This window comes from Vanessa cardui, chromosome 9 (assembly GCF_905220365.1).
Source record: "Vanessa cardui chromosome 9, ilVanCard2.1, whole genome shotgun sequence".
NCBI lineage: Eukaryota > Metazoa > Arthropoda > Insecta > Lepidoptera > Nymphalidae > Vanessa > Vanessa cardui.
Genome location: NC_061131.1, coordinates 14,008,443 through 14,035,291, shown reverse-complemented (window position 1 = coordinate 14,035,291; position 26,849 = coordinate 14,008,443). Strand labels below are relative to the sequence as shown.

At 31.8% G+C, this 26,849-nt stretch overlaps 1 protein-coding gene across 1 annotated transcript; it reads left to right on the top strand.

The window, feature by feature from the left end:
* The first annotated feature begins 2,758 nt into the window (after nt 1-2,758).
* Nucleotides 2,759-26,288, top strand: LOC124532239 (fibrillin-1-like). Its single transcript, XM_047107017.1, has 8 exons — nt 2,759-2,959; nt 4,064-4,154; nt 5,186-5,721; nt 21,590-21,602; nt 21,775-23,621; nt 24,230-24,340; nt 24,664-24,794; nt 25,576-26,288. Exons 1-8 carry the CDS (start codon nt 2,856-2,858, stop codon nt 25,758-25,760), a joined length of 3,018 nt encoding a protein of 1,005 aa, XP_046962973.1. The 5' UTR covers nt 2,759-2,855; the 3' UTR covers nt 25,761-26,288.
* Nucleotides 26,289-26,849: the final 561 nt, after the last annotated feature.

The following is a 26,849-nucleotide window of genomic DNA, read 5'->3' as shown; positions in this document are numbered from 1 at the left end:
AAATTTTGTGTATGTGTTGTGATTTCATATGATATACGACATATATTAGCTCTTTTTCGAAATTTTTTTGCTGAGGTCGATTACAGTTCTTTCAAGGAATCCTTGTGGTTTATGCCGCATGACGTATTAAAGCCGCATTTTCGAATGTCTATTTTTGCTTTATTCGCAAGTTTCCTTTGAAATTGTCCTCGAAGTAGTTTCTGACTCACATAAATGGGACTCTTAATCCAGCCATATTAAGAAAAATTAGTTAGTCAACATCAGATTCACTTCAAATCAAAAAATAAATAAAAAATTTAACAAAAAGAAAAACCGACTTCAAACAAATCACTATTTTAAAACAAATGAATATGCACTAAAAAGAAATAAAAATAATTGCGTATTCAACATATTTTTTAGAGTCCTCCTAAGTCAAATGAAATGATAAATATTAGACTACTTAAAAGTCGATTTACGATTATATAATGTAGTTATAATTATTGTTATATTTGGAGTCAGTGTCAGCCAAGAAAACCCAGTATATCTATCAAAAAACAATACGAGAATACTTTAAGAAATATGTTTTTTACAAATTACATTTTATACGATAATATACTGGGTCAATCAAGGGGCTCGTATCGCTTCTTGCTTTTGATTGTTGAGGTGCGTGCTGGTTCAACATATTTTTTAGAGTCCTCCTAAGAAAAATGAAATGAAAAATATTAGACTACTTAAAAGTCGATTTACGATTATATAATGTAGTTATAATTATTGCTATATTTGGAGTCGGTGTCGGTATTCAACATATATTGCTATATGTTGAATACGCAATTATTTTTATTACTTTTGAGTGCATATTCATTTGTTTTAAAATAGTGTTTTGTTTGAAGTCGGTTTTTCTTTTTGTTAAAATTTTTATAGTAACAACTTTTTCTCTTTCGTTTGTTTATTGTCTGGTAGCATTTTTTTATGGTGCAGATAATCGGGCGGGCGATGGATAAGCTTATGGTATGTGGTCATCATCGCCCACGGATATCAGCGCTGTAAGATATATTATACATTCCTTAGATCGTCAATACGCCACCAACCTCGGGAGATAAGAGTTTATGCCCCTTAAGGCTGCAGTTATACTTGTATACTCACCTTTCCAACAGAAATACAACAATATTGAAGTTTGGTGATATAATATATAATGTTGGTACAAATCTCAATTAAATACATTACGTTAATTAATATAAGATATAAAATGACAATAAGTACAAATAAATAGTTAACAAAATTTTATTAACGGTCTAATTTCGAATTACGAACACTAGTTACGATCATTTATTAAAAAAAAACTTACATTAATTTCATGAAAGATATCGGATCTGTGCTAAATTGCTGTTGTTTCAGTAAAAGCAATAGTAATCCTTAAATCAATAAAATTAATCCCAAAACTCGTGTAATATATTTTTTTGAGATATTACTTTATAAGCTTGAAAGGGGACATCCGCATCATTTCACGCCACAGTGTGTCATTGATCTGAACCAACAAAACTTTCTGTGGGCTCAGTATATTAAAACAATGAGCCTTTATCCGTATGTCTCATACATTGACAGACGAATACTCCAAATCTGTTTCTTATTTTTTTTCTTTTAGCTTCGTAAACACTCAAGGAAATCGATACGATTTTTCCGACATTTTCGAAGGTAAAAAAAATGTATTAATATTTGAAACAAGATATTTTATCTTATTGTTGAAATTAAATATGTTTTAATCAATATTTTGTTTTATTATTATACTCCAAGATCACAATTTTATTAGAAGATTACATTTTCTATATCTTATCAAACATGTATTATTTATTATTTTATAAAATTGTCCTTTGAAGAAACTAATTTCATATTGTTACTATTTGTAGGTTAACCTCATTGCAAATGTGCTTGACCACTAGACTCATGATTAATTAAGCTTCTGTTGGCTTATCTGATGCTTGATTTCACCTCTTATCATCTTCTTAAATAAATCAATTGTCAATCTTTACTTAACCAATTACAATTCTTTATACAAATATACGACTATATATATATATATAGTCAAGTCATATAGTCAAGAATTGTGAATTGTGAATTGTAAGAAATGTGTTTAATTTGTCTTTATAATTCATCTCGGGCCCGGCGGTGAAGGAAAACATCATGAAAAAACCTGCATGTGTCTAATTTCATAGAAATTCTGACATGTGCATTCCACCAACTCGCATTGGAACAGCGTGGTGGAATATGTTCCAAGCGCTCTCGTTAACGGGAGAGGAGGCATTGGCCTAGTCGTGGGAAATTTAGAGACTGTTACTTTACTTTTTTTTTATACAAATTTAAAGAATTGTTTATAGTCTAGGAGCGAAAAGTTTTTTGCGCTTGCGCATTTTTTTTTTGGACCAATCAGTAACCATTAAGACCGTAATTATTAGTTATGCCTTAGATATACTAGGATGATTTAATTAACTTTTCTAAATCAAAATGATGGTGAGTTTGTCACTCTGGTAGTAAAGTTCTACGATAAACATTTTATAGATAATTTTGTTTTTTTTTTTCAGTTCATTTAAATTCATACCTTATCTCAACGACCTAGAAGTTATTTTAAGTAGCGCGATAATTAAAGGATGCGTAAAGCTCATGGATCGCAGTGATAGTTCATATTGTTTCCGAACCCCGTTCAGAAATGGTGGTGTTAACGATTTCAAACTATTAAAAAAAAATTGACATTTAAAAATTATGATTCGAAATTTGAAATAAAAAAGTGTTTTACAATATAAAAAAAAAAACAAAAATAAACATAAAGTTAAAGTTTTAAAAAGTTGTTCGTATCGTGTAATTGTGTTCACAATTTTTTCAAAATGAATTTAACATTTTTATTTTTTTTGGCTTTATTTTGTGAAGTTGTAACTTTTGCTGACGCTTTGAAAGCGAACGACCGAGGCGTGTGTGTGGTATCAAGGAGGTAAACATTCGGATTTGTTTTTAATTTTTTTTCAACTCTTGTATATAGTAAGTAATATGTTTTTATAATTAAAAAGAAAACATTAATCATTTAAGTGATTTAGTCGCACAGACAGACAGAATGATATATGTACATACACACATTATTATTAACAGAAAATTATTATTTCTTTATTTTAATATATTTTTATTTTAATAATACTTTTGAAATATGTATCAACATTTAATACGTAAATCAAAAATTAAAGTATATTTAAATGAAATATATTAAAAGCCCTTTTAGAAGCATAATTTAACATTAGGTTAAATTGGTTAGGTTGCCATCGGTTTGAACAGCAGATTTACATAGAACATAGAAAATATAATAAAATTTAATAATTATTTATCATGCATGAAAATATACATTAATTGCTCGTTTTTTTACCATCTGTACGTTTTTCAAGTCGTGTAGTTTTATTAAAATAAGATTCATATTTATTTTTTATTCAAAATTTTACTTGATTAGAAATTGAATTTGTCTGAAAATTAGATTCATAATCATATCATTGTAATCATTTACTCCTAAGAGTGATAATTTATATCTAAAAATATTATACCTTTTAAATAAAACTAGGTATAACGGATTTTAATCGCGTATATTAATTATTTTGGACATCCATTAATATACGCGATTAAAATCCGTTATAACTAGTTTTATTTAAATGTGTAATAATCGCGAAAATTTAAGACAACAATATTATACCTCGTAAACTATACGGCTTATAAGTATAATAATATATATAAAAATAAATGTCCTTATTATATTATAACATAACCTATTTACGAACAGTTATGTACCTATTATAATTATTTCGAACGAATTAAATAGATTCCTGATAAACTGACTTCTAAGTCTCTCAGAATACATAAAAATTATAAATATATAAACATGTTACGACAACCATATATGAAAATTTATTGTAAATATAAATAATCACAATTTGGAAAAAATAATAATAATTAAAAACCCGATGTCTTTTTCGAACCGGTGTTAATGTTTAATTTTACATTTTTTTTGCATATAGCATGAGAAATTCTAATAAAAAAATCGCCGTATATTTTTCAGCGTTCGAAAAACGAGGGCGAAAAACTATCGAGTGAGAATAAATAAAATGTGCGGAACCAAACGATGCATCGTTGTGAAGACAAAAGTTGAGGTAGGTTTTATTTATAACTATAACCTGTCCTAACAAAGGAGAGATTTATAAATATGGGCCGATATCATTCTATCTCGTTCGCACATTTTTGTAATATTTTCCGCAAAATTGCAGTACTCCACTACACTACAAATTTATTCGATACTAGCTGTACCCACGACCTTGTACGCGTTTGAATTTAAAAAAAAAAATTATTATAGCCGCAGTTACTCCTTATTATATCAGTTATCTGCCAGTGAAAGTCCCGTCAAAATCGGGCCAGCCGTTCCAGAGATTAGCCGGAACAGACAGACAGACAAAAATTGTAAATAATGTTATTTTGGTACATATATGTATGTACCGTGTATACATATACATATGCATTGAGTAAAAAAGGGTAATTTTAATATTAGAAACAGACACTCCAAATTTATTATATGTATAGATAGAAAACAAATCCAGTATATGACGAGATAGCTAGACGCTTTGGATTGTTACTAATACGTCTATCTCCCCCGTATTCCCATTAAACATGGTAATCATGCATTAACCCGCCACCTCACATGTTAATCAAAGTGGCTGCCAATGTCTTAGCAAAATGCTCTACATCGTGACACAGATAATATATATATATTAATGAAATTATACAAAAGTTAAAGGCAATTTTTCGCTTGGCTAATCACAATGCGTTCCGGAGCCCAGGCACTAATGAGTTACGGACCGATTGCTAATCGATTTTTTTTTATTATATGTAATTTAAAAGTCTAAGATCATATAATAAGATAATATGCATCATCTGAATAAATATGTAAAAAAATCTTAATTGCGGTATTTGACGTATTGATATGACTAATAATATAAAAATATTGTTATATATATGTATACCCATGTAAGATGATGTTTTTACTGACTGACCTATTATTGCTGAATCGGAACCATTGGAAAGACATAAACTTTAAGAATAAGGTTTTTTTTTCTAAACGCTTGTCGGGTAGTAATCATTCCGGTTATTCGAATACCGTTTAATCATGGAATTATTTAATAATTTTCAGGCATACAAGCAAATGCAGAACGAAACAGTTTGCTGCAATGGTTGGATATATGAGAGCCAAGCAGACGCGTGCTCGCCTTCCTGCAGCACAGGATGCAATGGAGGAAGATGCATCGCGCCGGAAGTGTGCAAGTGCGACCCACCTGCAATTCTACATCCGGAGCACAAGAATAGTTGCTTCACTCCCACATGCGAACCCCCTTGCTTTAACGGAATCTGCGTGGCACCAGATACGTGTTCCTGCCATGAGGGTTACGAAAACATTAACGGTACATGTCAACCCAAGTGTGAAAGATGTATTAATGGAGAGTGCAAAACTCCAAATAATTGTGAGTGTTTGGCTGGCTATAATATGACTGATGGTGTCTGTAAACCTGTCTGTGATGGATGTCAAAATGGAGTCTGCAAAACCCCAAATACATGTGAATGCAATGAAGGCTACACGATGAATGTGACCAGTAACAATTGTCAGAAACCTTGTCCGGATAACTGTAAGAGTTGTGATGATGATGGAATCTGTTTAGATGGAGTTTGTGGGTGAGTATTCTGATTATATTGTCTACAGTACAAGTAGTGCACCGTCTGATTTTGCATGGATTTATCAAGAATCATAGCGTAGCGTAACATAGCGTAGGAACTGAAAAGAAATTACTTTCATTGTCCTTGAATCTACGGCGATGTCCTTACTATTGGTCATATATTTTACACCTTAACTATAATTACGATAAGTTTATAATTAAAACAGCCTATGAATGTCCCACATTTGGGATTATGCCTTCTCTTTCTTTAAGAAGAAGGTTCAGAGCTTCCACCACACTGCCCCAACGCGGGGCGGCAGATGCAAATTGGACAGAATATCATTGAAATTAGATACAATATGCACATTCCCTAGATACATTTTCTTTCACCACCAAAAACGAGATCAGTTAAAACATGTAAAAATTTATGCAAATTTAGTGGTGCTTGCCTGGGTTTAAAACCATATCAGTTATGTTGCACGCCTTCTTACCACTGGGTAATGTAGGCTCAATATATTCGTGTATACGAAAGACAAAAGAATTCAGACTTTTTTTTTAGTTCCTTAAGTTGGTTATCTTTTCGAATATATATATATAAAAAAATTCACGGTCCTCCCACTGAAATCTATTCTTCAAATTTTTTCACCCGTTTTCTTATGATGACTTATTATGTTAAATATTCATATTGTACGAAAAAATATGACGAATATTTAAAATAGATGATCCTTGTATCAAATTTTACTATTGTTCACGAGATGCATTTGGGTCAGGCAAGTCAATATCGTTACAGGATGTTTATTATACGACGCGTGCGCAATAGCATTGACGCATTCGATGCGAAATGAATGATTGATGTGGTAGTCAGTTGATCGAGCAGGGTTCCTTCATGGAACTGATTGCATCTTTGATTATTAGCCGCCGTGTCTCGCAGGGTCAAGGGGGGTTACTGACGTTTACAATATACAACGTGATTTGTTCGGCTATTTTTAGGTACCAATCTATTGTTAGCGACATCTGTCGTCAACGCCGATAACTTTAGTTCTCTCTTATTATTATTTTATTTATCAATCTATTTATGTATATCTATTTGAATCTATAACTTGCACATATACGCTACAAGACATAGCTCTTATCTTAATAGGTTGGTAATTTCATAGTAGGGTCTTTTTGTGTTCTACGTAAGTTTGTTTGGTACAAACAGTAACAGTACAGTAATAGCAGCATGGTAGATACGATGAGTGCTATAAGCCTTCGACTCATTCCTTCAGAAAATTTCCGAATAAGCTGCTCGTAAAGGAACTCCGATAGAGGTTGAGCTTGCGACTAAACAGCAGCCCAAAGAGACGGAGTTTAAAGGATTTCTCTCCTCATCATAGAAAACTGCAATGGAAATGTCTCTTAAGACAAAAGCCCAGTCGATTTGTTAGGCCGTTCTGTCAGCTGAAAAATAGCTGGTAATAAAATGTGTATTACTAGTCGTTGCTTGCGGCTTCGCTTGCGTTTTATGATGTTGGTTTTCATGTGTTAGGCAAAAAAAGTAACCTATATCCTTTTTTTTGAAAGACCGAACGACAGACAAAGTTACTTTCGCATTTATAATATTAATATAGATTTAAAGTAGTAATAAAAATACATGTTTAGTCAAGAATGAAAAAAAAAATAGTATTTTCAACCAATCGTCATGAAATAATAGAAGAGTATAAAAAATACATCTAAATATTTTGTATGTGTGTAGTGGCGACCCTGCACGAATGTATCTTAATTATAATGTTAATTGTGACATAAATGGTGACATGAATCAGAACTAACAAGACGTTAATGTCCCTTGCAAGGCAGATGGCGCCAAGGAAGTGGTTATAAAGGCTATTGGCATAATATCAAGTGGCAACTTTTAGCATTTTTATCTAAAAAGGTTTTAAGCACCAATTCCATTAAAATATTTTTTATCTATTTAAATATACATACATTTTATTTCCAGCCAGTCATTAGATATAATTATTTGAAGCAACACACATAAGATTGTTTATGTAACAAGACAAATATCGATACTTTTTTTGCTAACAATCTGAAAAATACTAAACCAATATACATATAATTTATATCAGTAGATAAACCGCCTGCAGGAGAAAGTTTGAGTATGTAAGAGGCTGTGATAATCGATTTCACTTGCTTTAAATTTAGACGGTTAAAAAGAGGTTTATGATTCGAAAAATGGAAAACATCAAAGAGAATATGTTTAATTAAATTATTTTTTGGTGTAGTTTTTGATAATTATACTTAATGATTCTGCTCTGATATTAATTGTAATAATAGTGTTACATTAGTAATGATAATTAATTACTAAGTGCTAGGGAAGATCAAATTAAATGTAACTATTGTAATAAAATTAAGAGCGTCTAAATTAAAAATATACTATTTGATATTTAAAAAAAATACTAAATATAATTAAATAATCAATAAGGTTCATCTGTATACTATAAAGTATTGATAAATGATTAAAAGAACGAATTATGGGTCTTTTAAATAATGTAATGTTTCATGATGAAAATCGACGCCGAGGTTTTACCCTAATTTGTAATTTATCCGATTTCTCGATTAGTAGTGTTAGAGAAGACAAGAAACGATACTAAAATTAACGTAAGTTATTACGAATTGTAAATATAAATAAGCAATTAACTTAATTAAAAAAATAAATAATATTTTTAGCATGTATGATTTTATGTCGGTTTTCATATACTCGTTTTGATATTAATATGCTGGCAATTATCATTAACTATCAGAGTGCTTATGTGTTTGCGGGTTCACTAACCTGCTGGATATATTAGTTCGTGTATTCGTGTTGCGAACATTATGGGTGCGAGCCTAAACATGTCCATTTTTTATTTTTATTTTTTTCTCGTACGTGTATAGAATATATGTACACTTAATACCAATACTAATTTATATGTTTTGACAATCGTTTTAATACAACTATGATACTATAACTGTAGTGATGTGGTATGTTTTGTATATTATCCATTATAAAATAATAAAGTATAGTACAATGCCATATTTATAGAGGGTACTTGTGGTAGGAACGGCTTTGTTCAAGTTTTAGAGGTTGGTCTTTCGGCTGTAGTATAGTGTCCCTTCTTTTGGTTATAGCTTGCTTCCTACCAATTGAATAAAATAATTTATAGAATAAAAATTGATGGGAATCATAATTTTATCGAGAAACATAGATCATAAAACTAGTTTTAAGGGATTTTAATCGCGACAAAAGTCACCTCAGTCTACCCGTGACCACGAACGCTGTAAAGTGCTCGAAACGTCGGGATGATAACAATAATTAATATACGCGATTTAAATCCGTTAAAACTAGATTTATTTCAATGTGTAATAATCGCGAAAATTTAAGACAACATAACATAGATCATAATTTGAATTTACAAGATTGACACGTGCTTTGTCACCTCTGTAAACGTACTTGAGACCTATGTACATCGTTTTCATGTAGGTATATCTTGAATCGAAGCATGACATCCTGACATAAGAAAATAGTTTTGCGAGATTAAACACTATCATACTGTACAAAATTTTGTATGAAGACGGTTTATTTCCCGGAGAACACATATTTTTTTAACCCTCGAACTGAAATGGATTGTGAGGGGTTATGTGCTTTAGTTACAAACAACAACAGCCTGTAAATTCCCACTGCTGGACTAAAGGCCTCCTCTTCCTTTTGAGGAGAAGGTTTGGAACATATTCCACCACGCTGTTCTAATGCGGGTTGGTGGAATACACATGTGGCAGAATTTCTATGAAATTTGTCACATGCAGGTTTCCTCACGATGTTTTCCTTCACCGCTGAGCTCGAGATGAATTATAAAGACAAATTAAGCACATGAATCAGCGGTGCTTGCCTGGGTTTGAGCCCGCAATCATCGGTTAAGATGCACGCGTTCTAACCAATGGGCCATCTCGACTACGTAGTTAAAAAAATATAAATTTCTCGCTACTAAAGGCAGTTAGTCATTTATAGGTCTTCAGTTATTCGCAAAATGAAATTTAAACTATTATGAATTATAAATAAAACGCAAAATAAATAAAGATAAGTTGATAAAGCATCTGTATTATCTAGTCACCGTGTCCGGTTAGGCCATTTTGCGTCTGCGCCACGGAAGAGGATTCAGACGTGTATCCTCTATCGTGCGTGACTGTACTCTGATTGCATTTTTATTCTCACAATATTGTTATAATATTACATCCTTAGTGCGTACCGAGCGGTGACTTCATACGCATGCCTCTTATCAACGTATGAAAGTTAAACAGGCTTGTCTGTCAATTTCTCGAAGCAGTTCTAAGTAAGGAAGCTGTCAGCACTGCACGTGGAGACGCATGCAAATCGCCGCACACGTTTTAAAGTGCATTTCTTGTGTACTTTATATTGAGTATAGCTTAATATGACTGCTTGTATATAGGTCACCACTGCCCTTAGACAATGGCGTAGTAATAAATTTTAGCAATACCTTACATCACCAGCCAATGCTCCACCAATCTTGAGAAATTAAATGTTAAGTTTCTTGTGCCTGTAGTTACACTGTGTGACTTATTAGGACGTAACAACACTAAGTACTACTCATTGGCGTTAAGGTTGTATCTATCAAGACGGGCTTACACTATGCTTTAGTAAAATCAATGGCATTGTATAGTATAAGAGAGTGAGGCACACTATACCGTTCTAATAACTATTGCACATATATGATTTAAAACCTTTCCATAATTTTGGTCGGAGAGATGTGATCCTTTGTCTAGGAATAAACTCAAACTCAAACTCAAATAACTTTATTCAATATAGAAGCATTACACTTTCTTATTGATATATAAAAAATATTGAATATATAAGTCAATGATGGTTATGATATGATCTAATATGTTATTAAGTATTGCGATAATATCTTGAGTAACATAAGATAAACTACGCAAGAATATCCTGCGTACTCGCAATTTCAGTTAAATTGGTCGCCGTGTTCGATATTTGATTAAAGATTATTTTCAGCGAGTATTATTTAGAGATTATTTGTAACTTTGAAGTCAGTATAGACGATATTCTTATAATAAAACCGTTGATTCAAATTTAATCAAACTTATCCATTGTTCACTTCACGTCGCATGATTATTTATTTAGATAATTTTATTATTGTACTCGAGAAATGTGTTAAAAAGAAAAGTCACGTACATCGAGTATGTACATTTAGTGTAAAAAAAAATTCTGACTAAAAAAGCAGCCTTAATCTTGAATTGACTTATTAATTTGATAGATTATGATCTTTAAAAATCGAAGCACAATTATTGTGTTTGGTTCATTCGTATTACGAAAATATGCAACAAAATTAACAGTAACTCGTAAAAGATTTTCGTTTTCCGTGTATCGTAAGAGAAGCAATTTTGGGGAGGAAATTTTGGCAATGACATACGTATATATAATTAACTACCGGAAAATATTGTTAATTTAACATTTAACGAAACTAAAAACGTTATTTAGAAATCAATAAATCTTATTACTAGTGTCCGACTGAAGTTTCGATTTCGGTTTCGGCCGAAACTGCAGCAACGGCCGAATATTCGGTTTCGGCCTGAAAACCAGTTTAGGTCGGACTCTACTTATTAATTTTAAAATTGTGGATAAATGTGCTTGGATTCAATAACTGCTTTGTAAATGTGATTTTATTTTATAAGAGTAACTACACGAATTTCTTATCATTTCTTCTCGTTGAAGACTGCGCTCGGAAATGGTAGTAAAGTTGAATATTGGCCAATCAAAAATGCTTTATTATTTGAAATGTATATTGCATTTGACTACTTTATTGCTCTAGTATAACTTGATAAGGTAAAGGGGTTCTAGATTGGCACATATTTTGTGCACTATAAGAAGTTGTGTGACAATTTTCCCTTGCTGTTTTCTTTAAATTATGTTTTTATTACAGTTTATTATACTGAACTCTTACATAAAATCTGCTCGTGCTTAGTGTGTTTGTCCGATGATTTCAAATTAACCGTTACTAACATACATGTATATGGTTGATAAACATATATTTTATCTGCAGGAAAATGCTATAAAATTCCGTAAACAACCGCAAAGTTTTTGTTATTCATTAGCTCTGTATGGCGCCATTTCTATTCTATGATAGATTTTAACCTACTTCACAGGACAACACATCGTTATTTCAATTTTATATGAAATCTTGTATGCAACGACAGTTATGAATTCTAAATTTGAATTTTCTTTTATTATTATTATCCGCAGACATTTTTAACTTTGCCGTTTTGTAAATTCAAATCGTTTGTAAAAAATACATTGGTAAAAAAAGCATATTATTCAATACAAGATTTTATACGCAGTGGATGATAAAAAAGCGCGGAGTTAATACCTGTTGATTTCCAAGCAGGATAAATTAATTTTAATAATTGTATTAACTAACATGACTTTGTATTTTTCCAATGTTGAAAAAGAGTAACAACTGAGTTTCTTGCTGGTTCTTCTCGATAGAATCTACTTTCCGAACCGGTGCGGTGGTAACTTCACTTAATTGTCAAATGAAGATTCAAAAGTGCTTGTAAAAGCCTACTTGAATGAAGTTTATTTTGATTGGTTGATTGATTATAAGGAACTTACTTGTCTGTTTGTTTAGATACATATTTAAATATATATAATGTTATATGTGGCTTCATTATTGCTTGTGTTTCTTAAAGGATTAGATGCATCGATATTTCAAGTCATTAGCTATATGCAGATCCATACTAGACTAAACTACTGATATAATTATTTTAACCCAACACTGATTTAACAATTGGTTTAGCATTTAAAATATATAAATTACATCTACAGGTTTCATATTCATGGTAAATGAAATATCGTTTCAAAAGGATTTGACTAATATTAATTTAATATAATTATGCATTGAAAAAGATCAATGTATAAGTAGTAGTATACTACTACTACTATTACTGTACTTAACTCATCGAATAATTTTAACACGAAATATGCTCTGTTAACTTACAATTTAGATTGTAATTAATTCTTAAATTTCATATTTATTTGATCTCTACATTTGAATGACCTTGGTTTTAAATCTCTTATTTTTTAGTGATTTCCGTAATACGAATACACACTTTTAAGTAAGTTGAACCTAGGGCTTCGGGATCCGCTGGTTAATAAGGTAGCCACTACACCAATGAGTCAACTAGCTTTTCCATTTAATCAGAATTTAACCGAAATAGTATATATAGGTCAAATAATTACGAATTCAATTGAAACAATTAACATTTTGCCTATTCCTATTTGGAGTTCAAACAAATCATTAACAATAATTAATTCATAATTTTATGATATGTATTAGTTACGGCATTCTAATAAAAAAAGTAATTACTTATTAAGTAATTATACGAAATTATAGAAATCTAACAAAAATTATTATACTGTAACATTGTTATAATCAAATAAGTAATGAATTAGTTAACTATTATAATTAAACAAGGGAACCTCTAATGACGTTATCAAAAACCATTGCATAAAGACTTCATTATGTAAAATAATCACGGGTGATAAGAGCTTTGTTGTATACAGCTAGTATTTTTATATATACTTATTAATTATGGTATAATAATTAAGTTATGGTATTTATTTTTTCATTTCGATTTTTTTTTTCATATATAAAAGGGAACTACTCATTGATTAATCACGCTATCTCAGAAAGTATAAGAACTACAAATTTGAAATTAGGCAGTTGGCCTTATAGGTGCAGGCATTCGCTAAGAAAAGATTTTAAGAAAAAAACTCTTAATGGGATTAAGTTGGGAGTTGGAAGGGTACAAGCTTGTCCTAGCTTGTACCCTTAGGAGCACGAATTTGTGTATATAAAAAATTATTAAGCCGGCTACATCTTCACAATTTCCGTTTAAACTAATAACAACAAAAATAATATGGCAGAATGTTTAGCTTCCATTGGTTTAAACTGTGATTCTGTCAAACTTTAAAAAAAAACAACTTTGTTCGGAACAATGAGACCCTGTTTTTGTTCGTATTCATTCGTCCCATTGTTCATTCAATCGTCGAATCTTGTAATGTGGCTGGCAGATGTGTAAAGGTTTCTGGTCATCATTGTCAACGTGACAACGTGGCGTGTGCGTTTAACCAATAATATTTGTCATTTAAAAATGCACACCCAATACGATTTTGTAGATTTTTTCGCTGAACAACAATATAACTTCTTCCAAAAAGATAAAGAAAAGAGACGCTACTCTTGGGAATTATGGCGGAAGGAAGCTATAATTATGGCGGAGGTTTCGGATGCATATGACATAAAATGGTATAAACGTTTCAGTTCGAAACGTTATACACGAAAACGATGAACTTGCCCTTGATGTTTAATTTTCACTACGGCCAGAGTAAAATTGCGTCTAATCTTCTATTTGTCTAATATCGTATGTCCGAGTTTTACTTTGTTCCACGACATTATCTATGCCTTTGTACTTAATATTATAAATGTGAAAGTAACTCTGTCTGGATCAATGAACCGAATTTGATGAAATTTGGTATGCAGCAAATATGAGCTCCAAGGAAGGACATAGGGTACTTTTTTGCCTAACACATGACAAACCTCCTAAAACGTGAGCAAAAGCGCAGCCTACCACTAGTATTTAGTAAATTAAAACAAAGGAGGATTTTTGGAAAATAGGAAGGGGGAAATGTGAAATCTTAGCTTTTCAAACGACCGCGCATTTCTTTTATTGGTCGTAAATAACTGAGTACGTACTAACGATCTCCTTTAAAAACAAACTTTCGGATTACAATGTTATTTTACGTGGAGGAGACATGACATAGATTATATCAATATTTTATTATAGCTTTAAATATTTAAGTATATATAGTCCATTCCACGAGTCGTACTCCTAGGGAATTAAATCATTTGTCATTCAATCATTTCAAGAGAAGAATATAATTATGGAAAAGAAAATATCTGCCTAATGAAGCGTGACTTGGTGGAACTACCGCTAAGCAGTGCTAAATGTAGTATTGTCCATAATTTGAGGCGGGTGTGCCAGTGTAACTGCAGGCACACAATGATAAAATATATGTATTTTTTTATGGAATTTATTGGCAGACGAGCATGTGGGTTTTGTGATGGTAGTCACCCCCGCCCATACAAAACGGCACTGTAAAAAACATTAACTATACCATACATCGTCAATGCGCTACCAACCTTGGGAACTAAGATGTTATGTCTCTCATGTAGTTAGTTACACTGTCTTTTGTTTGGTGATAGATAATGGGCTTGCATAAAGCTCTACCACTAAGTAAAATCTCAGTCCTCAAGATTGGTGGTGCATTGGTTATGTAAGAATAACTTATAATTTTTCGTATGGCACCACTCTCGATGTGGGAGTGGAGGCCACTAGCCCCCACTTACCAATCAATGATATTAAAAAAAACTTATTAAAAGTAATGGAAACTCGTGTTTTGTTTGCATTTGTTATCGAGGTCGAGCAAATAATGGTCGGAATTTAAATGGTGGGCAATTAAAGTCATCCCATTTAGTGTCTATGTAGGGAACGCTCACGGAATACAAATTCGATCGTTAATCAGATAGTGTTGGATATTCGAATAAATTATTTTATTTCGACACATAATACGTTCTTACAATAATTAAAACAAGTGTATGTATGTACGAAATATTTTTGAAGCCTTAGATACATACATATAAGTAAATTCTGTAATATTTTCATGAATTTGATAAAGTAGTTTTATATCTTGAGCCATTGACAGCCTCTCAGGTCTAGCGTATATAAAGGATGTATATCCTGAAGTCTTGAGATAATAATCAGAGAAACTAGAGAAAAAAAGACAAAAATCTTCCTTCGATTTAACTTACCAACTGAACCAATCCCATTTATGTAAACTAGAAAGATTATCTCAAAGGAATTTAAAAAATGTTTTAGTCAATTAGGAAGGCAAATTTTTTGGGACCTTTTTTAACTTTACAAAAATATTTACAACTATTTGCGTTCGTCAAAGCAAATCATGTGTGTGAACAGTGTCTGTTTATGCACATCTCGTTCTTATCTATTTATTCGCCGGATGTCTATAAATTCACCGGCGTTATACGTAGTGTCATTGTTCTTGACGTACAGTGCAACTTTCTACAGAGTAACATCACTAATATCAGATTTTAAATTAACATTGTCATTTTTATTATTAAAGTTATTAATTTCGGGATATTTACTTTGTACATTTATTTGTCTTGTTCACCAGTCTCGTGAAGAAGACATTCGTAGACAATGTCGAAATATCGAGCTCCACCGAACAAAAATAAAAAACATGGTAAATATCCCGAAATTAATAACTTTAATCACTAATATCTATCTAAAAGAGTCGTATTATTTTATCGATAGATGGCATCGATGAAATCGTGATGTGTATAGCAGATATTTCTTACGGTTTTTAAATATAAACCCTTCTTTGTAGGGTTAATATTATGCAGTTTGTACTGAGACCATTTCCGTCGGCGGAAGCGAAGGTGTCGACTATTGACGACAAAACCGAAATCACACAATATATCGATTCTGTCATTTGTAATCCATGATAGGTCAAATTTCAAGGCAATATACTAATCACTCTGGCTGGTATAATTACAAAATCAGGATTAAAATAAAATTGTCTAAATGTTTACCAATTTAGCATGTAATGAAATACAAAAGAAATTATTGTTCGTAATTAATATTTCCGGTTGTACATCGAGATGTGTTTTTTGTAATTCTTCTTGGACCGAGTTATATTCAAAACAACGGAGTTTGTTCAAATTATGACATGGATGTGTATGGATACGAATCCCGTAATTTATTCAATCCTCATAGATTGGCTCGTACATTTACATACATTTTTTTTGTAATTTACTTAACTACTGTTGTACATTTGTTTGTAAATGGCTTATTTTATTTGAGAATTATGCTTTTGGAATAAGAATGACATATTCCTGTTAATTCCAAGAAGAAAACAGGACGAATTCATATATAGACTAACAGGCGGTAAATTTATTAATTATTATTATTCTAAGGAACATTATTAAAAAAATTAAACTTATTAGATTTTTTTCCTGGCCTGTTCATAATTTTATAAAAAAAACACTAAATTAAGTAATATTTAAATACTAAACTTTCTCTGTTACATTTATTAAATTACTCTGTATTCTCTTACAATAAGCGGTACTATGCGAAAACTTCGCTTTCCTACACTACAAGTATGAACTTTATATACAGGCGGATTTAAATCGTTTTTTTATTGCCCCGACATAATTATTCACAACGCACAACGTCCTGTATATGAGCAGTCGTTAATTTTATTATTTTGGGGTAGGTCTTACGGTACTTAGTGGTTAGTTTGAATGTTGCGTCGACGGGAATCAATCGTGTTACAAAATTAAATGTATCTAGTTGTGGGAATACGTTTTATGTGTGGAATATTTTGTTGTAAAAACGGAAGCGATAAGGGCTATCTGGGATTGTTAGAGCTTCGCTCATTATTCTGTATTCGAATTGATCGCTCGTTGCACATGTAATTAATGTAATTTCAAAGATGGAACTTCGGTGCCGAATAATTATATTTATATGTGTGCTTCCTGTGCTGTGTGTGTGCTTAAAGAGAGGAGATGAAGGTGTCTGTCTCGTTTCGTAAGTGCTTAGATATAATTTATAAATTTAAATGTTTTGACGGTTATGATATCATTTCAAAATGTTGCTTTATTTACTATTTTAAAAAATCAATCAAAGAAATCAATATGTTTTTTGAATCATCGATTTGATCACAAATATGATATCATCGTTGTTTGAGCTTAATATAGTAACATATATGGGAAAGAAACTATGCAAAAGTTTGGTAATAATGTAGGCTATTTTTAGTTTTAGTTCTTTATTTCTTTTTCAAAACAGTTAAACGTGATGACGTTCTGCAAAATTATAATACATTTAGTGTGTGTACTACAGTTATACATATTATAAATATAAACATATATAATTAATTAGTATGAATGCGAGCATCGAAAGCTTTTAGAACATTCGATTACCGTTGAAGGCTATTTTATAAAATAAATAATAAACTTCAATCATAATAAAGAGATTGAAAAAAGTAATGATTACTAAATAGGCTTATACATTTTTTTTATTACATTCAATGTACTCCTAAATACAAATAATTTCTTTGAATGAATAGCAGTCATTTAAGTAAGTAAGGTTATATTATGTGTTAGTGTATTGTATGATAATCCACTACGACTAAAAACCGTACAGAGTTAATAGATTACAAACCTGTGCGGAAATTTGTATTCGCAATTGTTTTTAATTAAACCGATGATAAAAATGAATAAAAAAAAATAAAATACAAATATATGAGGAATTAATACTTGTTGACTTCCGGGCAGGATATATTACGTACATATATAATTGTATTTAATTATACATTAAAAGAGTAACAACTGAGTTTCTTGCCGGTTCTTCTCGTTAGAATCTACTTTCCGAACCGGTGGTAGCTTCACTTAATTGTAAAATGACGATTCAAAAGTGCTTGTGAAAGGCTACGTGAATAAAGTTTATTTTGATTGATTTAACTAACATAACTTTGTATATTTAAATGTTGAAATATTCTCGGCATAATCTACATTCTCAATCGGTAGTAGCTTCAATTAATATAATTGTTAAATGATGATTCATAAGGGCTTGTAAAAGTCTACTTGAATAGAGTACATTTTGATTTTGATATAGAAGCAAGGACTAATTAATTGTCCATTTGATGGTAATCGTTAAAAAAAATTGGCTTTCGAAAAATTTATCGACAATATATTACATACACACATATATGTATTAATTTAGCGAATTGAAATGCTATGTCCCATCCGCCTGTAGTTTTACACTGGCTCACTGACTCTTCAAAGCAGACCCAACAATACTAACTTACACTTACACTTACTGAAAAGTTATAGTTACATTATATTAACATAAGAATTAATAACATTAAATGCTTAAATATATACGAATAAAAACTAGTTACTGTATAAATCTTGACCGCATGGAATATTGGCAAGACTGCTAGCAGCATTTCCCCGTTGAATCGCAATTCTGATCCTCTGAGCAAAAAACAAACAAGCACTCCTGTCACCAGTGGAGGCAATGTTATATACTTTTGAAGAAGCTTTTTGCACCACTACTCCAAGGGTTATAGTTGATTTGTGATACTTTTAAAGACAAATAATTACGAGAAATGTCAAATAGAATAAAAATGGCCGAATATATTTTGTCCCACCTTTTAGTGTGTGTAAATGAGATGGCAATATAAATTGTAGAGTAGTAAGATTGTCATGGTTTTAACGTAAACGTACAATCTTAAACTCATATCTATCTATCTAATGCAAATACTTCATAAAAGTTTTCGAGACGACGTTACGTTATTAACGCGTGCTTTATTGAAATTCGTACTACGGGTGCAGTAATAAATATGTGTATGTACAAATACATGATATGTTAGCTTTTCTCAGAAACTGATCATAGTAATGTAAAGGCTCGTATTCCTACCAGCTAATTCTGTGATGGCAATTAGTGGTAACTTGCTTTTTAAAACCACAAATCAAAACTATACTAAATCGATCGCTAAAGATTAAACCCATACACACAAATATTATAATATTGACCTTGTATTATATGCCTACTGCTACACATCCCGCAGAATTCGTATGTAATAATTAAAAACTTTAAAAAAAAAAAGTTTTTTACATGTAATGACATTATTGTCAAGATGTGAATGTATTAAATTTGTTGGTAGGGCTTAATGCAAGCCCGTTTGGGTAGGTATCACCCACTCATCAGATATTCTGCCGCAAAACAACACAGTTGTATTTATTGTTGTGTTAAGGTTTGAAAGGTGAGTGAGCCAATGTAACTACAGGCACAAGGGACATAACATTTTAGTTCCCAAGGTTGGTGACGCATTGTCGATGAAAGAAAGTTTCTTACAGCGCCATTGTCTATGGGCGGTGGTGACCACTTACAAGGTGGCCCATATGCTCGTCCAACCAATAGCATAAAATAAATGTATCAACTTTATACAAACTATAAATAAACAATATTAAATACACAACCAGAAAATCGAATTTAATTATTTGCGTAATCTTAACAGTAATTAGTCTGATGGGATATAAATAAGTATTGCTCAACATTTAAAATATAATCATTTATTTGAATGTTTTGTTTATTAGCGACTGTTTAATTTTATATTTTATATACATATACCAAATCGCTTTAAAAATATTTTGAGATTTTGGCTGTATGTTGCACAATTTGTTTTTATTATAATATATAATAAGATACCGGAAAATATAATCAATTTACCATTTTCAAAATTTAAAAATATTATTAAGACTAAATTAATAAATAAATCATACTATTCATTAAAAGAGTACTTTTTAGAGAGAAACGCCTAGAGTTAGGCTCGGGTTCCATCATAGGACGCTAATTACTGTCAATAACAGCATTGTAAATGTGTTTATTTGAAAACAGCAACTATGCGAGTTTCTTGCCGTTTCTTCTCGCTAGAAGCTGCTTTCCGAAACGGTAGTATTTGATTATTGACGATTCAAAAACGCTTCATTGTGAAGTTTACTTGAATAAAATTGATTTGATTGATTGATTGATTGATATTATATATATTTTGTTATATATTGCTAATTTTAGGATTGTTAAAATAAAAAAAAAACTTTGTACAAGTATCTAAAAGTATATAGGAGATAAGTAAATAAGATAGCGTTAAATCTATTTATTCATTGTGTAATGTTAATATATATGCACTCACATATCAAGTTTGTATATATGTGTTTTTTATTCAAAGTAAAAAAGGATATAAACAAATAAACAATATTTGTGATCAAATTAATACGATGTGATTGGGGAGTTTAAATAATCTATGATATTCATTTTGTTTTTGGGAAATATGACGTTTTAGATGTCGATGAAACTGTTATCGGTACTCAGTATTGTTGTGTTCCGGTCTGAAGGGTGAGTGAGCCAGTGTAACTACAGGCACAAGGGACATAACATCTTAGTTCCCAAGGTTGGTGGCACATTGACGATGTAAAAAATAGTTAATATTTCTTACAGCGTCATTGTCTATGGGTGATGGTGACCAATTACCATCAGGTGGCCTATACGCTCGTCCGCCAACCTATACTTAAAAAAAAACAACTGTTATTTAATTCGAATAGTGTTAAATTTTAAATATAGAACAATTAAAATAGCTTACACTGACATTATAGCTGTGCTAGCAAATCGTATGAAGTACGTACTTCTATACGTTCTACTTTGTTTACCTATATTCCTTATTCGACAGGAATTCCGCTATAGGCAGTGATATGTTATTGAAAAACATTATCTATTAATTTATTGCCAGGATTCGTCCTGTCGACGTAATGCTGTAAGCGTGGCGTCCTTGTATATTTATGCGTATTGTTTGATAACGCGATGCATCTAACTTGTAGCGACATCTATCGTCAAGCAGATTTACTATATATCGTTTAATGAGTTGAAGCGTTCAATAATTATACTTAAAGTAATCTACATAACAACGGATAAATAATGTATTTTTTTCAATCGGCAAATATATGTTCGCTTATATATTATATATACAGAGAGCAAGTGAGGAAAGACGATTTTTCATCCGCATGTTTTTTTTCCAAATTTGTATAGGAATGCCATCGCGGTATCTTATAGCCTGGGAATATATATGGGAATTCTTTGATATTGTACTATTAATGTATATAATATATTATTATATAACAAAAAAATTAATTACCCTTGTTCTTTTGTTTCAGACGCAGATTACGTGTAAGTATAAACAAATAACTTTTGACAGTTTTTAATCAATAACAAAACAAATTTAATTATTTTGAATAGAATCTAAAAAAATAATCCCGAATGTTTTCCTGTTGTTATAATTATAAGTTACATTGATAAAATTAATAGTATACATATTAATGTTGTCATATTTCTTTTCCAGAAACCAGTTTTAGTATGCTGTAACGATTGGGTGTATAAAAACTCAAGATGCCGACCAAAATGTAAAAATGACTGTCCAGGAGGAGAATGTGTTGCACCCTATAAATGTGTGTGCAAACCACCTGACATACTAAACGATAAAGGTGCTTGTGTCCCGAAATGTGATTTCCCTTGCGTAAATGGCACGTGCACTGCGACTAACACGTGTTCATGTAACAGCGGCTACACAAAAATGAGCCAGTATGAATGCATACCAGAATGTAAAGAACCCTGTATCAATGGCATATGTGCGGAGCCTGATGTATGCAGATGCTCGGAAGGATACACGTCGATCAGCCAAACGGAATGTGAACCAATTTGCGATGAATGCGAAAATGGCAAATGCATTGGTCCAAACGTTTGCCAATGTCACGATGGTTATGAAAGGAAAAACGGAAGATGTGAACCAAAATGTGACAGTGTGTGCTATAACGGATTTTGCTCGGAACCAAATAAATGCACATGTAATTCGGGATTTGAAATCGATCCATTGGACAGATTTAGTTGTCGACCAATATGCGACTCACCTTGTGTAAATGCTTCCTGTGTAGCGCCAAATATATGCGTATGTAATCCAGGATACGAACCGGTTAATGCGTCAATTTGCAAACCTAAGTGTAATTTTTGCTCAAATGGTGATTGTATTGGACCAAATGAATGCCGCTGCCATGAAGGTTATACCATGAAAGGTGGATTGTGTAAGCCCGTGTGTTCGACTCCATGTATAAATGGAGTTTGCTCAGCTCCAGATACATGTTCTTGTGACTTAGGATTTGAACCAAATCCATCAGATAGATTCACTTGCTTTCCAATTTGTGAACCGAAATGTGAAAACGCTTCTTGCGTGGCACCAAATATGTGTATTTGCAACTCAGGCTATGAACCATATAATGCGTCAATTTGTAAACCAAAATGTAACTATTGCTCAAATGGTGAATGTATTGGACCAAATGAATGTCACTGTCATGATGGCTACACTATGAAAGGCGGCATTTGTAAACCCGTGTGTTCAAGTACTTGCATTAATGGTATTTGTTCAGCTCCAGATACTTGCACATGTGTCCCAGGTTATGTGGATAATCCACTCGATAAATTCAGTTGTCTTCCTACTTGTGAGTCAAAATGCGTCAACGCTTCTTGTGTTGCACCAAATATGTGTAAATGCAGCCCAGGGTACGAACCAGTTAGCGAGTCGGTTTGTAAGCCAAAATGTAATGATTGCTCCAATGGCGACTGCGTAGGACCAAACAAATGTCAATGTCATGAAAACTACACTATGATCGGTGGTAAATGTAAGCCCTTGTGCAGTAAATCATGTATCAATGGACATTGCTCGGGACTCAACACATGCACATGTAATGATGGTTTCGAATTAAGCGACACAGATCCATTTCAGTGTCACCCGATTTGTTCACATAAATGTATCAACGCAACTTGTACAAGTTTAAATGTTTGCGAATGTTTGGATGGATATGAAAAAGCGAACGATGATTTCACTTGTAAGCCAAAATGCTTAGACTGTGATAACGGAAAATGTGTTTCGTCTGAAGTTTGTTTCTGCAATGAAGGATACAAGATGGAGGGCGGTAAATGCACAGCGATTTGTTTCAAAACATGTAAAAATGGATATTGTAAATCGCCAAATGAATGCGCCTGTTTAAACGGTTACGTGAAGAGTTCGGATGATTCTTCAGTCTGCGTCGAGTCCTGTGCAAGTTCATGTAATAATGGAACTTGCAACAGCGCAGATGAATGTGAATGTGATCCTGGTTTTGAAAATAAAAATAACTCGTGCGAACCTATAACTTTGTAAGTAATTTTTTTAATGTTTTCGATGATTGGTTGTATTTAAAAAAAAGTACGGGTTTTTAAAAATAGGTTATAATCTTTAACATATATGTACCTTACTAGCGACCTGCCGCAACTTCGTATGGATACAATACTGATACTAAATATTCTACAGAATTTGTTCATTCACGACATCACATTTCAAACATTTAAAATTATCAGCGTCACTTTACTATATTGTTCACGTATTATATATACAAAAAACATCTCTCGAATCACTCTAACTATTAAAAAAACCGCATCAAAATCTGATTTCAAAACAAGATTTTGTTTTATACTATGCAATAATAAGAATATGATCTGCCTCATGCTGAAAGTTTACATTATAAGGAAACTTGCACCGGTTTGATGTAATTACATATTATTACATAATCAAGTTTCAAACGTTACCCTTGTCAGAAGAGGAAGCCTTAGATGGAAGTGGGATATTACACTCCCTCTTTGATTTATTCTTAGCTTATTCACACACACAAAATAGAATATTATATTTAATACAGCATCTAGTGTGTGTGCGTGTGGCTGTGATCGGTCTTAAGTTTTTCTTTAATTGTATGGTGTTTTTCTTACAGAGTGGAATGCATTAGTTGTGAACACAATTGTACAGATGAGGAGTGTCGCTGTTTGGATGGCCGCATTTGTATCTACAACATTGAAACCGCTAAAGTTGCCTCGCCTACTGGGTAAGTTAGACGAACGCCTTAGGCCAATGAGAATTATATTATTAAGCCTCAAGATTCCTTGAGAAATTCGTTTTTACTTAATTATACATATCAGTCCCAAATGCGGGACGGTGACATTCATTAAACTTTTTACATTAAACAGAATTTAATTTGTAACATCCTCACCAAGTTTATTTTACGATTTTTTTTTAAATAAAATCATGAAATCTCAGCTGAGTAATTTATCGTAATAATTTGTTTAAAACACATGAATATGAAAAATTGCTAGTATGTAAAATCATATTCAAATCCATATATTAATCAAGTCAATTGATCGATTCCAGGTTAGCTGGTCTGCAGCTGACATGGCTGTTGGCAGGATGCCTAGGTCTCCTACTCATCATTCTGGTCATTGGTGTGATTGGACATATGTGGCGGAAACGTCAGGAATATGTGACCAAAACAGCGGATACTGGTATGTATGATAAAAATATTTGATATATATAAAAATAAGCTTTATATATTTTTATTGGAAGTTATGGAAATTAAAATGATCAATGCGCGTTGTGATGTCAAACAAATTGTTAAAGATAATTACTTAAATGTTTTTTTACATTAACATTACACCATGCTTTAATAGCCTGTAAATTTAGTATAGCTGGGTTAAAGTCCACCATACTGTACCAATGCGGGTTGATGTATACGTATTTGGCCAAATTTCGTTGAAATTAGACACATGCAGGTTTCCTCACTATGTTTTTCTTTACCGCCGAGCAAAAGATGAATTATAAACACAAATCAAGCACATGAAAATTTGGTGGTGTTACCTGGGTTTGAACCCGCAATCATCGGTTAAGATGCACGCGTACTAACCACTGGGCAATCTCTATGTTTATCAAAGAACATTTAGGTCATGGATGTTTAAATATTTCTATCAATTTGCAAGCTTGCATCATAGTTAAACTATTACAAAGTCATGCTATTCGTTCTATGTTTTATTATTTCATATTAATAATTATTTGACGACCTCCGTGGTCGAGTAGTGTGTACACCGGTTCATGGGTATGCCACTCCGAGGTTGTCGATGTAGGTGTTTGTAGTACCGTCGTTACTTCTGATTTTTCATAACACGAGTGCTTCAGCTACTCACATGCGAATGTATGTGATGTTATCCAATATCTATTTATTTATAATATTACCACTAAGACCACGGTTTGTAGGATAACTGGTACATTATTTATCTTATCAATTTTAAGGTAACGCATACGGAAGTGTTGTCTACACTGTGCCGGATACCCTGAGGAATCGTAGCTACCCCGATTGCGAATTCGATGATCTACAGAAAGAGGTCGTTGAAGAAGCGGACGAAGATGATGAAACGACACAAGCGGCCGAACAGCTTCTAGCGAGCAAAATAGTATTCGAACACGACAAATTCTAATTAATAACGATCCTCTGAATTTAAACTTGTAAAATATATTGTTTTAGGCAATGATGTTCTAGTAAACAGATATGTCATTCACGCGCAATAAGTGAAGACTAGAAAACGTCCTAATTGGGACGTTTGCCTAAGTCGATTTCATCATCATATCATACGTTTTGCGTAATTAAAACATCTAGTTATCCCTTTTACTTATTGTTTTTATCAAGCTATCCTTTTTACTTGTAACGAAATGTAAAATAAACAGTCCCCGGCGCGGCACACTTTTTTCTGTTGTTTAGTATGGGTATAACATATCTGTTTATTAGAATATCATTGGTTTTAGGTTAAAAATTCTAAATGAAAAATTTGACGGTCTGTGATTTTCAAATGAACTTATAAATAAATAATCTATTACAAAATTGAATTGATACTCCCATTCAGTTTAAAAAGTCACTAACAATTGACGAAAATAGTGACAGCACATTGTCGTCTAAAATCGTGCTGCATTTTTGATTTGGGTGTATTTAAAATTACATATCCATTAAAGTGTGAAATAAGTCAAAATAGACTAATTGAGGAGCAATATCAGAGAAGTCTTGATTACAGTTTTTGAAGTATTTCAAATATAATATAAAATGATTCTGTTTATTCGATTGTTTTGGAAAATGTTTTATGTACAAAATATCTTATAAGTGTTTTTTTTAATCTAATGTAAATAATTTATTTTCGAGATCTATTCAGAAATATTTAATAAATTATACGGAGAATTAGATTATACCAAATATATTTTCGATAGCAAATGACTGTTGCTAATCAAATTAAATATAGGAAAATTGTTACAAATTAAAAGATGTTTGATGTAATATACATTATTGGAGATTACTTTTTTTGCAAATTACTGTCTTGACTTGGCTATTTGTTCATTGACAAACTACTTAAAGATGTTTTTACTGTGATTTGCTGTTTTGTAAATAATAAAATATATTTATTATGATTTTCTTTTTTAATTTATTTATTTTCTAAATTAATCTGTCTAATGTAAAAAAAATATTCTAAACTTCAAAAAATACTCCAGAAGGATTCTTCCTTAAACCTCTTATTACACCA